At 35.8% G+C, this 17,428-nt stretch overlaps 1 protein-coding gene across 1 annotated transcript in view; it reads left to right on the plus strand.

Moving 5' to 3' along the window:
* The window catches only part of SNTG1 (syntrophin gamma 1), a 312,663-nt gene that overhangs the window by 146,890 nt on the left and 148,345 nt on the right, over positions 1 to 17,428 (plus strand). The window contains exon 2 of the mRNA XM_053965314.1: positions 14,018 to 14,072. Coding sequence (XP_053821289.1) covers positions 14,046 to 14,072 — 27 coding nt within the window. The 5' untranslated portion in view covers positions 14,018 to 14,045. The remainder of the gene's footprint in view (positions 1 to 14,017; positions 14,073 to 17,428) is intronic.

The following is a 17,428-nucleotide window of genomic DNA, read 5'->3' on the forward strand; positions in this document are numbered from 1 at the left end:
GTCTTAGTAGATGTGAAGCCTCAGTTCAGCAAGAAGGAAGGAAGGAAGGAAGGAAGGAAGGAAGGAAGGAAGGAAGGAAGGAAGGAAGGAAGGAAGGAAGGAAGGAAGGAAGGAAGGAAGGAAGGAAGGAAGGAAGGAAGGAAGGAAGGAAGGAAGGAAGGAAGGAAGGAAGGAAGGAGGGAAGGAGGGAAGGAGGGAAGGAGGGAAGGAGGGAAGGAGGGAAGGAGGGAAGGAGGGAAGGAGGGAAGGAGGGAAGGAGGGAAGGAAGGAAGGAAGGAAGGAAGGAAGGAAGGAGGAAGGAAGGAAGGAAGGAAGGAAGGAAGGAAGGAAGGAAGGAAGGAAGGAAGGAAGGAAGGAAGGAAGGAAGGAAGGAAGGAAGGAAGGAAGGAAGGAAGGAAGGAAGGAAGGAAGGAAGGAAGGAAGGAAGGAAGGAAGGAAGGAAGGAAGGAAGGAAGGAAGGAAGGAAGGAAGGAAGGAAGGAAGGAAGGAAGGAAGGAAGGAAGGAAGGAAGGAAGGAAGGAAGGAAGGAAGGAAGGAAGGAAGGAAGGAAGGAAGGAAGGAAGGAAGAAAAACACCTATGCTAAATTCTTGTCTTAAAAGCACCAGGAGGTATTTTACATTAACAAAAGCTCTCAGAATAGAAGTTATTTGTTTTCCTCCTGTGTTTTTGTTCAGCCACAAGATACCTGACTTATTACAGTGCAGAAGTAGTGTTGGGTGAGCACATCTGGGGAACACCACAGCTACTTCCCCAGGAAATGGGGAAAGATGTTCCAAAGCCATATCAGAGCAGGCTTCTAGATAGAGTGGTGGTAGATATGCACAGGCAGTGAAGGTGATCTGATAAGCTGGGCAGTATAATGTGTTTTTCTGCAGTGGCTACTGCAAGGTTGGTATCTTGAAGTTTTACAGGCAACTAGTCTAGGAATAAAGGAATTTCTAAGGCAGTTGAATGTTGTCAAATATTATGAAAGAGACTGGAAAAATCCCATAATGGTGGAATTCTGTCTGGAAATTTTAGCCTGTTATTTAGACTTTGTAAGGATGGGCTAGTTCTTTGGCCAAACATGGCACTCTATTATGCACACTGATACTATATTATTATTATTTTTATATTATTATTATTGTTGTTATTGTTGTTATTGTTATTATTGTAATATTTTTTACAGTATTATTCATGCCCATACAACATCACCAGGGCACATAAATTGTCTTCATCCCACTTGAACAGGAGTATTATTTAGCTAAATGTCATCTGGTGACCTAAGAGAGCACATAAAGTCTCTTTCTGTTCTGTTGAGGAAGGTCTGAAAATGCAAGCTTTATCTTCCTGCCCTGTTCTTATGAAGGAGAGCCAAAAAGTTCATTGGATTGGCAAAGCTTAAACCATTTTTGAAGGGTTAACTGCTGTGCTAGGGTCCTCTTTGAAAATCTTATACTTAATACTACTCTCAAGCCTTGAGCAGGACTAGTCTGTTCACAAGTGGTTAAAAAGCACTTCCATTTATGTATATAAGAAATAAATTGTTGAAGAAAAGTTCCTAGATGTCGTGTTTCTTTATTAATAGATGGGTTCAGTAGCAGGGTGTAATAATTGTCCAACAGTATTCTAAATCCTTTGCTAAACCCTTCTTCCAATAAGAAGATGTTCATATGTGTGTTCTTATGACCTCACTTCATCATAACCAGTCAGGTACATTGGGAATGGAGGGAGAATCCAGAAAGGGAGTTGCTCAGCCCAGTAAATGGGCTGAGAAGAAGCTTAGAAGAAGTTTATGCTTTAGATAGAAGAAGTTTATGCTTTAGATCCCAGGTCATATATATTGGGATTACAAGGTTTACTTTTTAAAAAGAAATCCAGATAGGCAGTTATTTATCCAGGGGGGTTTTACTAGAAAATATTGAAGTTTGTTCCAAACTACAGAGGCACTTCCCTTCCTCCTTTAATTTTTTTAAGCTGAGCTTAAAATGATGGTCTATAAAGGAAAAAGCTTGGGTGCTTGTCTGTTTCAGACTTCGTGAAGACCATTATACCAATCCCTGCAGAGATGGTCATGATCAGGTTCATGACCCCATCACATAGTGAGGTAGAAACACTGTTTTTCAGTAAGTTTATGCCCACCAAGAATAAGAAGGTAGCACATGCTGTGTTCTCAAACATTATGCTGTGATTGTGGCAGCAGATTGTTTATCAGTTGGTTTTCCCCTCAGACAGTCTCTTTTAAAAATCAGAGCCGGGAGTAGAAGACCATGAGACTGCATATCTCAAGGATGATTTTTTCATTGTTGTTTTGGACTATTATAAACTAATCATGAAAGTTTTTTCTCCCATGTTTTTAACAGATGTGCCCTATTTTTTCAGTTTCTTACACCATATTATAAGAATCCAAAATAACTGTGAACCTTGATGGATATTTACTACTTGTCAATACTTATCATCTTTCCCAAACCATGCTTATGTTCAAATGGTAGGTTGCAAATTCTCACAGCAGTACTTTCAGACTCTTATATTTTATATGTTCACTTTTAATGGTTGTTAAAACTGCTGCTTGAAGACTGCTACTATTTTTACAGAAGGCATTTAGTATTCAGAAGAAGAATCAAAAAAAGGAACTTGACTAGCTTAAACAGCAGGAAGATTAAATATTTCTCATGGAGCAAGCCATTGTTTTAAGCAGGATTTGATGGCTGTTAAACCATGAAGAAATGCAACAACCTGGAAGTTGTGCTGTTGCTAGGAGAGGTAATATCTGCAACACACACACAAAAAAAAATCCTGATTTTCAAAGGAGAAACATTTCCCAAGGAGTGAAACACTCTCTAATATCTTCTTTAGCATTCTAGTTTTCACCTACTTTTAAATCAGGCTCAGCCAGCTATGCTTTATGAAGAATTATTTTAAAATATGATCAAGTATCACAGGCAAGCATTAGAAAACACTCTTGAAGCCAGAACCATCAGTAAAGATTCCCTCTCAATGCTGGTATATTATACTTTGCAATTTTTTTCCTGATAAAATTTCAAGCTCAGATAAAACCGCACGATACCAGGATTTCTTAGACCAATTTTTACTTGGGCACATTTATTAAGTGGCAAAATAACATACATTTTGGGTTCTCTGAGTAGCAGAGTTCTTAAAATTAAGTTTACAGAACTTCTGCTAAACCATAATTTCTCCTTGTCATGTATATGTCTCAGATTTAACTTGTCTGCCGTTTACTCTCAGTATGTCCTTGTAGTTTACCCTGATGGCCTTGCTGTCACTTACCCTGAAAGCAAGAGGCTAGTCTTTTCCTTGGGCTATGTGGTTGTCAACAGATTCTAAAAATAGTATTTTGTTCTACTGCATGATCTTAATTTAGCTGAACTTCCTGCCTTAATCATTCCTTTGTGACAGGTTTGCCAAATCTCAGATCCTCAAACATGCTGTACAGCCCCACAACACTCATATTCATTTCCTGCATCAGTGTCTTGTGTTAACATGGGCTTAATTTGCCTTAATTCAGTGTGTCACTGGACTTCTGTACAGAGCTTGTTCTTGTTCCATATCTCTCTTTCACTTTAATATTTCTAAAATGATAAAGGATGCTTTTAAGCAATTGTGATTTAGATGGTGCCCAAAACTGCATGTTGAAGTAATTTGTTTTCAGTAGGCATGTCACAAGCAATGAACTTTGATAGTTCTGGTAATCTTGTGTAAAGATTTCTAAAATAAAGCCAAGTTACCATAGCTATGTGACTGAAAATGCAGGGGAATTATTTCTTAATGCATCTCTGATCCTTTTTCCTCAATATTATTGCTTATAGTTGGCTAATCCCTAAGATTTACATATACTTCTCTTTTTCCACTTTCTATCTTTTGTGACCTGCGTCAGCTAGGAGGAAGGAGAAAGGGAGAAAAATAAACATGTAAAGAAGTTAGGTTCTTCCATATACCTAAAGTACTTACCTTCAGTTTACCAGTCATAATTAGCATAGGGAATACTATTGATGAAAAAAAGTAGCAAAACTTATCCTAGCAAATAATAATATGTAATGGGGAAATGAGATGAGTTTTGAAATATTCTCCTCCTTCACCTTTTTTTCTTTCCTTGGTCTACTTATTAGCTATCTCTTCCCTCTTCTATCATGTTTTTCTCTTCCCGTTTAATGCTTTTTCCTCTTTCATTAGTCTTTTTGGATGATCACTGTGTTGTTGTGTTACTATTATTAACCAAGTCTCACTTTCTCTCAAATTTTGTTCCTACTTCCAGTACTTTGGGGGAAAATGCATGCTGAAAAAGAACCCTATAGCTTCCTCTAGTTCCCCACAGGATGAGGGGATGGAGTCTTTAAACTATAACCTTTCCATTCCCTGAAATAGATTTTAAAGTGAATAAAGAAATTGTGACCTGAAGTCTGTCCTCTGCCCCAGTCTCTTGTCTGAAAGACTCGGAAAGTAAAAAGGAAGAGGAAAACTCCTGCTTCGCTTCAGTGTCTGTGTCTGAAGTGAAGACCTTTGGTACTATTTAGTGCACCAACATAGATATTCATCTACTATAGCGGTGAATTTTGGTGATATAATTGGAATTTTTGAAATTTGAGTCCCGTTTGATTTCAAGACTTATGTTTAAAGTCTTTCAGATAGGTTAAACATTGGAAAATACTTGAATTAAATAAAGGTATGCAAATTTAAGTCATCATTGTGTATGCAGTATGACTCAGTTTCAGTTACACATTCACAATCTAAATTTTCAACAGGAACCCACTTAAAAAAAAAAGTTCAGATAAAAAGTAACCTATAGTGAGGTATCTTCTGATACTCTCAGGGGTAAACACTTCAGAGCTGTCATTTGAGCTGTTACTGGCTGTTACATTCTGCTATTCTCATGAGTTTTCAAAATATGAAGTTCCTAGGTCATGTTTATTATTATCAATGAAACAGGCTTCTGGCATTGAGGTAATTGCATAAAACAACCTACATCCATGGCTTTTCCTGCAGAAAGGGTGGCTGTGAGAAAACTGTCTATTAACAGTCACCTTTTACTAATTCCTGAGTCATGTAGCCTACTGCTTTGGAGAGGATTACTTGTCATGGACTAAATCCATGTAAGAGTCTGTACTAGTAGCTTAAGAACAGAGACAATGAATTTGCTGGCATTGCTTAATTTTTGTATTCTACACAATACTGCTGTAATGCTACCATGCCTGTGGAATATGGATCTGATTTTGGGTGCGTTTCCCTAGAATCAAGTTTTCTATGATGGCTACAAGCCTTCACATCCACTGTCTTGAAGGTTGTCTTCTTCCTCATTCCTCAACATTCCCAAGGAAGCAAAAGCTTCTACAGTTTGACATACCCTAACTTCTTTCTGCTGACCTACAAAGTTTTAGATTCCCTTCCCCATTCTATTCACTTTACCCAGTCTGTTTGACTGTATAATTCACATTCTCATTATCATTTTCATCTACGTTTACTGGCATGTGAACGATAATCATAGAAGAAATTAGTGATATTAGTCCCACCTTTATTAAAATTACCTTGTGTCATAAATGTGTCCAGGATTTTACAGAGAAAAATCCTTGTGACTTTCAATGTTTGTTGTCTTGGCTTTCAGGGAGCTCAAGAATGCATTAAGTAAAATCTAATCTGAACAGTAGTTAATTGTATAGAAAATGTGATAACCAAAAAGAGTAATTCCCACAATGTGACTGATTAAATAGGGATGCTACTTACAGCTACCTACCCATGTGTGCCCTGCACAGGTTTCATTGTGTGGCAACTCAGTGTTCCTGGATCAGCACAGTTTACCACTAGCCAGTGTTTGTTTCAACCTCTGTTTCTAAAAGCTGAGCACACTATTGTTGGTGTTTATTTCTGACTTACTGTGATAGCCTTATAGCAGGATTAACACCTGGCAGGATAGGGATGTGGGGACAGCTGGGATGACCATTTCAGAATCCCATTTCAATCCACTTCCATAAAAAAGGATTTTCAGTGAGGGGTGCTGCTCTCACAGGGGTATTTTCTAATTAGCTGTAAAGTATTTCTCACTGGTTATTTAGCTTTGTTTGTTTTAATTATGCAATGCTTTAAGTGCTGTGTTTTCCTATGTGGCATATTTTGCATATCTCAAGTTCCCTTTTTATATATTTTGACAATGTACTACTGCAGGAATAGTTTGACAGTAAATAAACTTGACTTGATGATATTACAACAGCACTGCTACAAATTCCTGCTTTCTGGATTCCAGAGTAGTTAAAGAGGCTTTTGCTGCAATCATATAAAAACTCAAGTGGAAGATTAATTTTTGATTAATTTTGAGCCAAGATGTTGGTGTGTGTTTTCTATACATACTGAATTCTTCTATATAGAAGCATCTGCTGTAAAAAAAAAAAAAAAGAAAAGAAAAAAGGGAAAGTGTTGAAGACTATGCAAACAATTATCATGGTATCTCTATTGGCTAGAATTTTAGAATTTCCTAATTCATGCACTGCATTATTCCGCCTTCCTTTGCTGGCAACTTTTTGAAATAGGTTACTGTTTGGGTGTTTTTTTTTTTTTTTTTTTTTTTTTTTTTTTTTTTTTTTTGTTTGATTGGTTTTTTTGTTTGTTTGTGGTTTTTATTTGTTTGTTTGTTTGTTTTTGTCTGCTTGGGTTTTTTACCTTAACCTGAGGAAGTGTTTTGTTTACTGATAGCCTTTATAAGTGACTTTCAGATAAGGCAAAACTGTAGCAGCAACTGCAATAAATCTTGGTTTTTCTCTCTGTTATAGCTATGCTGTCCCAGAGATGACAAAACAAATGCATAGTTTTTATTGTTGACCACTGGAATTGCATGCATGCTTTTTGTAATAGGAATTCTCAGACAGGAATATTGCTGTTGATTACAGAACCTGGTAGTAGAAGCTAAGGTGCAGCTCAGACTTAATTCTAAATCTGTCAAATGGTCAGTTAAACACATTGATTTAAATATTTCTATGAATTTTTTTTTTTTTTTGTTATTGACTTGATCATTTATGGGAAATCTGTAAGTCAAGGATCAATGACCTGACATGGTAAAAGACAAGAGCTTGTCTAAGCAGCACTGCAACAGAGATACCTTAGTTTTTCTGGTTTGTTTTTTTTTTTTTTTTTCTGTTTTTTTTTTTTTTTTTGGCTGGGTTTTTTTTTTTTTTTTTGTTCTCTGGTATTTTACCTAGGTGGATCTGATACCAGATCCACCTATTCAGTAATTTGAATTCAATGTCTCTGCAAACAGTGTTGTTTACCAAAAATAAGTACCTGATTTCTTCTCTTTTTTTTCTGCTTGCACTGACTCAGTTTTCTTCTATACATTCTCAAACTGCCGCTCTGCCTGTTTTCTTTGGTAGCTTCCAGTCATATTCCCCAAACCTTTTTACTTCTGAGAGCCCAATTCTATTTCAGCAAAGAAACTGACTGCAGTTGCAAAACAAGTGATGGTGGCAATTTCTAAATAGAAAGCAAACTCCAAATAACAATATGAAAATGTGCACTGGAAGGTAAATTATGCCAGTTGTTTTAGTGGGATGCTGTGGTTTCTTTTACCATCTCAGTGGGAAGGACTGATAAGGTCTAGTGCCATTGTAGATGTGTCACATTGTGATACATAAGTTGGTAATGTAAAATAGACAGTTTTTTGCTTTTGTGAATATAAAACAGGAATATTCTTTTCAATGGTAGGAATCATTTCATAAAACCTAATAAAACAGACTGAAAATGTTTTGACTCTAGTCAACTAATTTCAATCCCATCAAAATAAGGAAAGATCATAATTAAATATTGGTTTGGCTATGGGATTTCAAATGAAATTTAGATATTTTTTTTTGTCCTGGGTCAATTAAAAATTACTTATTCCTGTTGTTTTCATTGAAGTTAATGAAACTTCTGAATTTCTCTGAGAATAGATTTTGTAATTTCTTTCAGTTATTCTTACCTGGATAGTTCAAGCTCTCTCAAGACGTACTGGCATTTATGATTCAAACTGTATCAAATGAGCAGAAACTATATCTATTGGAAAATCCTGGTTTGCATTTTCCATGGCATATGGGAAAAATTTTAGTCAATTGAAAAAATGGAAATACGTGCTTCTTTATACTCTTGTAAACTGGACATAAAACATATTCATAGTATTTTAATTCAACAATCTGTAATAAGTCTGATATCATGTCCTTTCTTCATTTAATCTGGTTTCAACTTTCATGGTTCATTGCATATTATTATTTTAATTTTTCTTAAGCAGGATATACAGATTTTTAAAATATCACTGTGAATGATTATTTTTTCATTAAGAACTGCAATTAACTCTGGACATGTCACATGCTTATATATGCAAGTATAAATATATTTGTCAGGTGTTCATAAAGGATCTAAAAATCTCAAATAAATACTTCTCAAGTATTTACTACCATTAATTTATTTTCTAACCTCCTTTAGGACACTGATAAAATGTTTTTGGCTTGTTTCTTTTAACTTAAGTGAAATCAAAAGATGCAGAATAATGTGGAAAGTCTCACTGAATTATTGGCATTAGGCATATTGCCAGGGGCATGAAATTTACATTTGAGTATGAAACAATTGCCTTGGCAGAGGAGTGGCAGTATGTCTTCTATATGAAAATTTTGTGTTGAGAGATAATGGAGAGAAAATCTGGACTGCAGTGCCAAATAGTCAGAGAAGAACTTCTCTATGTCTCTAACAAAAGGCACTGTTATTTAGGCAAAACTGAGGAATTTTCTAAATCACGTCACAGTTCATGCAGCCTCCAGAGCAGTGAAGAATAAGGAGACATTTAGTACAAGCCTGAGCTCTGACATGTGCACTATCCTCTTTGAAATTGTGTACATAATTATATTTAGACACATCTACTGAATCACCAAAGGGTAACATTGGAAAAGTGAGAAACTAGGCAAAAGACTTTTTTCCTGACAGCATTCAAGACTTTGACCCAGAGCCAAACTTTCATGCTCCAATTTGCCATAGTGCGTTTCACATAATGACATGCAGTGACAGCCCACTGCCATTTAATATCACTGTTCTGAGATTATTCTCCTCTAATACTGCTTTTCTTTCTGAAAGATTGTGTGTTGTATTGTTCTGGGATTTTTTTTGTGGTTTTTTTTGTGTTTTTTGTTTTTTTTTTTTTTGTTCTGTTTTGTTTTGTTTTTTGTTTTTTGTGGGTTTTTTTTGCCATTTGCAATAGTTTTCTTTTGCCAAGCCAGAACAGACTGGGTGACTCGTTAGGCCATTTTGTGAGTGTTTGTTCTAGGGGACACTAGATAATTGTTAATGCAAACAGCACTGAATAAACAAACAGAAGCCCAAGAAAATTCATTCAGTTAATACTGCCTTCTGGATCATTGACTATGGAAAAATTGTTGTTTGTAGAGTGAATCATTAATTTGGCTTGCATATTAAATAGGCTTGCCACTAAATTAATAAATTATGACTGGCAGATAAATACGATACTTGTTTTAACGAGGGTAAAATGAACAAAACATTAAAAAACATGTTAGTTACTAATTGCCAACTTCAATTCTTTTGAAGCATGAGCTTTGCTAAGAGCTGGACATTTTGTTAAAAAGCTTTGTCAGGTAATTATTTTCCTCCCTGCCAAAGAACTGCACATGTTTGCTGATTCCAAAGTTCATCTCAGTCTTTGCACTATCAGGTGGATTGAGGTACATAAAGCTTAGGGTCCTCCAGCTTCGTGAGCATCCTTCTTCTTACATTAACTTATTAAAACTGTAGTTCTGTGCAATGGATATGCAGATCCCCTTTCATGTATTGAATTTTGTGAGGAGGTATGAGGAAATGCTTGAATCTAGAGACTGTCTGTTGCCGACTCAATGAGAAATTTTTCAGCAAATGAATTCAATATGTAAATTACTAAAAATCATTATGTTAACTGAACATAAGTAACTCAGTGGTCAAACAAAATATAATTCAAGTGTGCTGGAAAGCAATAACTGAATGAGGGTTTATGAATCTGCAGTTACTCAACTGCTCCTTTGATTTACTGTTGTGTTTACATGCCTCTGACCACTCTCCAGTACCAAACACTTTGTGGCAAGTTGGATGGAATGAATATGTGCTCAAGGAACTTGGATTTGAAGTAATGTTTCTCCTTTTCCAGAAATATTTTTATTTCCCGTAAAGCACAAAGGACTAGCTATGTGAGGATATTTTCTAAATTTATTTTCCCTACTTATAATAGAGAAGGTTTGGGGTTTAGTTTAATTACTGCTAAAAAAAGGCCTTTCAGAGTTACAAATGTATGTATGTTTAATTTCCTAACACACAAAAACAACAGATAGGGTTTTCTTCAGACATTTTTACAATGAAGAGCCCAAAATATTTTGGCAATAGAGGCAGAAGGACTTCAAAAGACAAACATTAGTAGTAGACTATTATCATAAGTAGTTGCTGGTCTGTGATTCTGCCTTTGAAATATGGTTTTAGTCTCTTTCCCCATTAGCAGTTCAGACATTTCTTAACAAGAAGAATTTTTTGTGATTTTTCTCCGTCAAGTAAGGCATATACAAGTGATATACAGTGATATCATGTGCTAAATAAAATTGCATTTGATGATGCATAATTTCTCCGTACACTTGTTATTTGTGCATTCAATATTGTATTCTTACTTTGCAGTAGTAACCTTGAGAATGAAGTGTTTCATACTATCAGTAGTGTTTCATTTGGCTTTTGGTATTTGCTACACTTCACGAAGTGTCTCTTCTTGATATGCACACAAGAAATTTTCTTTTTGTTTCCTATCTTATTTCATTATTGTATACTGGAATATTCAGTCATGGAAGTACTTTGTGAAATTACATCTATTATACCTCTGGAATATGACCTGATTTATTATAAGAAGATCAGAGCATAGCTTAAGTGCTCAGTGCATTATGCTAAATGAAGCTTTGTCTCTGAGGGCTGCTGTAGCCTTCATCTTTGCCATTATGTTTTAGCCATTGATTTCCCTTTAGAACACAAATGCCATAAAAGTACTGCTTGGTAAATGTTTCTTCACTATTGAATAACTGCTTTTTCTGCCAAGGAGGTGTCAAAGTCTCTTTACAACCCGTCTGCCACACACTGTTCCTTTTACATGCATCAGCAGAGGTCAGCTAAATAGGTCTGATAACTCAGTTTTGGGGGAGATGCAGATGGCAAGTCAAGTTGAAAGGACGGCAGGTAACTTTTCAAAGCTTGCTTGTTTATGTGTCTTTGATTGCAGTGGTTCCCCGGCCCTTTAGAGAAAGGCACACTGCCTTTGGAGCCTTCGTTTCTCTTTGAGTGATACGCGCTGTTCATACCTCCCTCTGTGCCTGCAAACCAGGCTCTGTCTTGGAGCTGTTTCCTCTGCACCTCCTCAATTCAAAGCCACAGGCAGCTCCTTTTTCACATTCTGAAGCACAGCTTGTCCCAGAGCAAAAAGGTGGGGAGGGGCAAGAAAAAAAAAAAAAAAAAAAAAAAAAAAAAAAAAAATCCAGGCTGAAGGAAGCTCCTATGAGAGCTAGAAAGTTGCTCAGGTGAAAGTGGCTGTGATTTGGAGATGGGGTTGCAGAGATTATCCAGAAGCTTATCACAGATATCTGTAAGCAATGGGTTTCACAGTTTATCATTTTACTTTTTTTTTTTTTTTTTTTTTTTTTTTTTTTTTTTTTTTTTTTTTTTTGTAATTACATAGGTTTATATTTTCTGCCTTTTTTCATGTGTTACAGGAGGAGACAATTAGTAATCACTGGGGCTTTTACCAGCATAAGATATAACATTTCTGCATGATGCATGATATGTATTCCTGTAATTTAATTATCTAGAGTGTTTATTTGGGGTATAAATGCGGGAAACAATGACATTTCTGAGATTATTTATGAGGTACTGCACTTTGTAATCAAACCTTCTGTATGCTGTTTGTAAAATATCAAGTGTTATAAAATTGCTGATAGTCAGAAAAAGAACACTGATAATGGGCTTACACTCTCTGTGCAGCTGCAGATGGGAATCAGTAGGAAATAGAGAGGAGCAGAAGCAGTGGCAGCTGTATTGCAAAGATTAGTTACTGAGATGTTGCCTGCCTGAGAAGCACATAAACTCTCTGCAAGGCATTTTGTTTTGTATTGAGAATTATGTAGCTCCAGCTTTCCATTTTAGACAATATTTTATTAGTAAGAATTCTTTTTTTCTCTGTGAGAACGCAAATATTTCTTAATTAAGTAAATAAATGCATTATACCTAAAAACAAGAATAAAAAAGGAGTTATAGAAATGAACGAGGTTAAACGCTGTTTAGATCAGAGTAGCTAAAAGAGAATGAAAATGGAATTGTCACTGACTGTGGAACCAAAGTTGTCCAAACTCAAACTTTGAAGAACTTTTATTAATAAGGCAGAACATAACACAAGAGAATAAACTTTTGACTGTAGTAGGAATTAGTGACCTGCCATGACCAGGGCCCAAGAAAGGAGAGTGTTGTGCATTACTTCAGTTTGTTTCAAAGATACATGCTCTTATAGTTCCAGAAGGCTTAGTCCTCAGAATATTTGCCTAAGGTGAGTAAAGTCTCTTTTTGACTTCAGTTTATTCAGCTGAAAAAAGAGTTCATGAAGATTATGAGGAAACATACTTTGTAGCACAATGACTGACCCACCAGAGAGAAAATTTTTGAATTAGTAATAGTGACCTTGATTTTATGAGCATTTTTGATAGCAGAATTACAGATGCAGTTCATTATTGGGTATTGTTGCTCATGTAAGGCTGATAAGGAAGGAATGATGATGGGTTGTTTTCAAATTTCTGAATTGTAACCTAGCCAACCTAGGCTATATCTGCTAGAAATTAGTCTAGAGAACAGGCTATGACCCACAACTCAATAAATAGAGAACATTAACCTCATATGTGTGCTGTTCAATAAAACTGCATTCAGGCCAGCAAAATAAATCCAGAGACATAATGAAAAGATTTTATTTTTATTAAGAGGTTTAATTGTAATTATTAGGTCTTAAATTTTTGTACTATGTGAGGAATTTTAAATTTTATTTTAAACTTAGGCAAAGGGTGCAAATTTTGTGTTGGAACTTTGAATACTATACCTGTACAAGTAATGGCAAGCAGATTATTAATGCAAAATAGCAATAAAATACTTGCTGGAGAGAATTTTATTATGGGATTTTTTTTTTCCAGGCATTGAATGAAATTACTGCTTTGCCCAGGACTGTTTTGTGTATCCTGAAAATGTTACTGACTGATGCATGAGTATTTCTATTGCAGGCCCAGCAGCAGGACACTGTTAGTAGCCTCTGCTAACACTCTGCTCCAGTGGCTTTATCACATAAATAAATGAATGCGTAAGTGTGCATGGCGATGAATACACTTTAAGTAAAGGCCAGGCAAAGTAATAATCGCAGGATTTGGTGTGACATTTTGCCAGCACTCACACGTATTCCTGACTTTCCTAACATTTGTTTTTCAACTCTTAAATATTTCTGGAAAGTAATCACACTGTTAAATGACAGCGGCGTCTGTGGAGAGATTAGGTACATTAATAAAATATGAGACAAAAAGTGAGTGATGGTTTTTAATTAGGGGAGAAAACAAAAAAAACTTTTTTTAAAAGAGAGGGACTGTTCTGAAGAGCAACACTTAATTGTCTCTATTTTTGATACTTTTGAGTATACTCTTACTTATGAAACAAAAAAATGGAAAACATAAAAGGAAAGAAATTTACACTTGCAATAAGAAAAGTATGTTTGAATGTCCTGTGAAAGGGAGGAGGTGGTGGGAACATAAGCATTCCTTTGATTATATTCAATGAAACCAGGTTGTGTACTTTATAAGAACAGGAACAACTTCTAACATCTTCCTAATCCTGTTGCAACTTTGATCATTTCTCCTTTTAAGCAATGGCTATTACTGGACCTAGGAAAGAGAAGTGCAATGGCTCATCTCAGAACAGATAACTTTTATGTTTTGATATATCTTTTTCATTCTAATGAAATCTTTCTCTCCATTTTAGACAAATATCACTTGCTGTGTCATAGCACATGGATTTCAGGACCGCCTGTGAAGAGGTAGGATCAGATTTTTTTTCAAATAGTAGAATGAAAGTCAACGAACTTTTAATCCTTTTTATATGCAAGATACTTTTTTTTCTTCTTTTCTTTTCTTCCCCTGAAGTTTTAGGAATTATATAGTCAAATATAAGTTATTCAGCTGATTAGTTAATGGTGGCAGATGGACTTTGTAGCAGAAGATGAAAGAATTTGCACAAGTGTATTCATCTCTAGACCTCACCTCTGTTCCCATTTACCTCTTTATGCACAATGTAGGTGCAGGCAGCTAAATTTTGTGTGAGCTTTGCTCTTCTTGAATTGTTTATATCTGAAAGCCTGTACATGAAGAAAAATGTCAATGGAGCCAGGAACCTGTCTGGTGCTGCCCAGCAGAATCAAGGGGGAAATACAGAAGTGTGGGGGAAAAGGTGGGTGGGGAAAAGGGAAGCTGTGAGGGTGACCAAAATGAAAAGCAATTCCATTCAGATTCAGTGAAGTAAGAGAGTAATTTTTGTCTAGAATTAGTTTCCTAATGTCAATGCAAAGTTCTTCAGTTCCCCTCCACTAGAGATGAAGGAAGTGCTTTCTGTGTTTCGACTAATTTGCCTTAGAGAAAGCAAATAAAATGTATTTGTAAACATTAGCAAGGGCATCTTATTTGCTCAGTGATTGTCTATGTACAATTCTCTTAACGTGATTTTAACAACTTCAGCAATTGAGACACAGTGAGAACTATTTACAGCAAATTATGTACTGATTTTAATGCATTATTATAATTAAAAAATCATGACAATTACCTGTACACTGAAAACCACAACCAGCATTTAGAAAGGTAGGACTGGAAACAAGAATACTTGGCCATAGAACTTTAAGTGTGACCACGATCCCATGAAAAAATAGAAATTAAGGGATTGGAAGAGCAGTAAAATCAAGAACTGCAGCTAAAACCTGACTTGGGAAGCAGTTGGAATAAATTAGGGGAGAAGAGAAAATAAGCAGACTAAAGAACACTAAATCATGACAGCATTCTGAAAGGAGTCGTAGGGTCAAAAAGTCACCCTCTAAAATGAACCTTGCCTTTGGGAAAGAATACTGTGATGTTTTTCCAGGATGGTATATATCAGGCTGTAATACCTCAGAAGATGCATGCACGGTGTAAATTCTATAGCAATATATCCCATATTATTTGCATGGAAGAAAGCATTCTTATTAATCTTGAGGTTTGTCTTTTCAAATAGAGTATTTTCAGTTGGAAGGAGCATGCAATGGTCATGTTGTCCCACTTCCTAACTGCTTCGTGGCTGACCAAGAGTTAAAGCATGTTGTTTGGGCATTTTGGTTTTGGTTTTATTATTATTATTATTTCTTTTTGAATTCACTTATTCAGATAAGTATTATTTTCATAGTTTTTTTTTTTTATATTGTTATTCTTTAAACTCCATGGACTATTTAGTGGCAATTAAATTCACTCTATGTCCAGCAGACGTAATGGCAAGAGCAGCCACAGAAAGATGACTTGGCATATGAGTCCTATCTTAGCCTTTACAGTGCAAGTACACTGACAGATCTGTTTCACTCTGTATCTAATTTCTAATGGGGGCATTGATTTCAAATTTAGCTCTTTAAAAATCAGCTGATTTGCAGAGCTTCCATGGTAGACAAGGGAAGGAGAGGATGATTCCACCCATCCCAAAAAAAACTCCATAATTTGGAGACCACAAAGAATAGTTACTAAGAAATTTTTGACAATGGCAGTAAAAGTTTTTGTGAAGCATCTTGGCTGTCTGATCTTCCTCTCCCTCTTCCTCTGTTTGTTTCCTTTCATCTGCATATCCTGTAGCCAGTACACTGCAGAGGAACTGAGATCGCTATCCCAAACTGGTGAATGCAGCTCAGATTCTTGTTGGTACTTCTGTCCTTAGTAATGGCAGTAAATGGTTTGAGCTGAGTTTCAATTAGCATAAAACCAAAATTTTCCACATAGATGCACTGAGGCTAAAGCATGTTTTTCATGGTGTCCATGACATACTCATTTTTTTTTCCTCAAATGACTTTTCATTCTAATTAACTGCTGCTCTAGTGCACTGGAGTTCTCTGAGGGAACCTTAGTTCTTTCATAGTACTGATGCTTTCATGCATCCCTAATTTCTTCTAGTGTCTACTAGTGAGATTTGGTTTGAGATTTAGACACTGAAATAGTCTTGTCTCCTTATAGGTACCTGCATGAACACTTTGTGCCTAAGTTCCTGCAGCAGATCTGATTGGAGCAGTCAGGGTTATTATAATGAGAGGTTAAAAACAGATATGTAGACAGGTAGAGTTTGTTTCCAATCTCAAAGTGATTTCTAGTATCCTAATGATTATTTTCTCCCCCAAGCATCTTATCTTCAGGCTGTGCTGCCTTTCAAGGCATCTTAAAGTAATTTTAGTTTGCAGGAAAATAACTTCCACATCAGACAATTTGAATGGTACTACAAAAAGAGGACATCTTACACAGATAAACACATTTTTTAAGGGAAACTACCTGCTATCTGAAGAGGTGATTTTTTTTTTTTGTGTATGTGGCTTCTGTGCTTGCTACTTGTGGAAATTTTTTCACTGTTTCATATTTCATTATTCAATATTCCATGCTCTTTTCCCTCACTGATCAGCAAATATATCAATTTTTTTGGTTCTTCTATTTAGCAATACCTAAACCATAAGACTATCCAGCTTCTCTTTTACCCTTTATCCCAAGCTTTTTGAACTTTACAAGAGCATAAATCACAGAGTCACTGGGTTCTTAAAATGCTCTCCTGTACTCACTTGACCTTATTGTATATTCTGAAAACTATCTCTTGGAAGATAACCTCAGTCTCTGACATAATACTGTCCTCTGCAGTGAAAGTATCCTTCTGTTGAAATTGAAGACTTGGGATGATTATAATGCATTAGAACATTTTACCCTGTGATTTTTCTAAGTTCATCTTTTCCATGTACTTTATCAAAAAGTAACTAACTTTTTGAAATCTCATTCTTTACTTCTAATAGCTTGACTTCCCTCCACCCAATAAACCATCAGACTTATTTAAGTTAATAAAAAACCCATTAATTTTCCTGCTTACACTCTATTCATTTGTTTTCACAGTAGTGTCCATTGTTTCTTTGAAGGATTAATTTGAATTGGTAAACTGATGGTCCTCTGCTTTATGAATTCTTTAAATGTTCTTGTAGACTTCACAAGCTTTATAATTTGATATGTTCTGTTACTCAAAGGTGCAGTGACCTCTATTTCAACATCCATCTAGGTGGAGGGGGGTTTCCTGCAACAAAACGTGTTTTAAATTTTAAGCCATATTTACCTTTCTCGTGAATTTCTTCCCTAAATATTTTTA

Source organism: Vidua chalybeata, chromosome 1 (genome assembly GCF_026979565.1).
Source record: "Vidua chalybeata isolate OUT-0048 chromosome 1, bVidCha1 merged haplotype, whole genome shotgun sequence".
Lineage (NCBI taxonomy): Eukaryota > Metazoa > Chordata > Aves > Passeriformes > Viduidae > Vidua > Vidua chalybeata.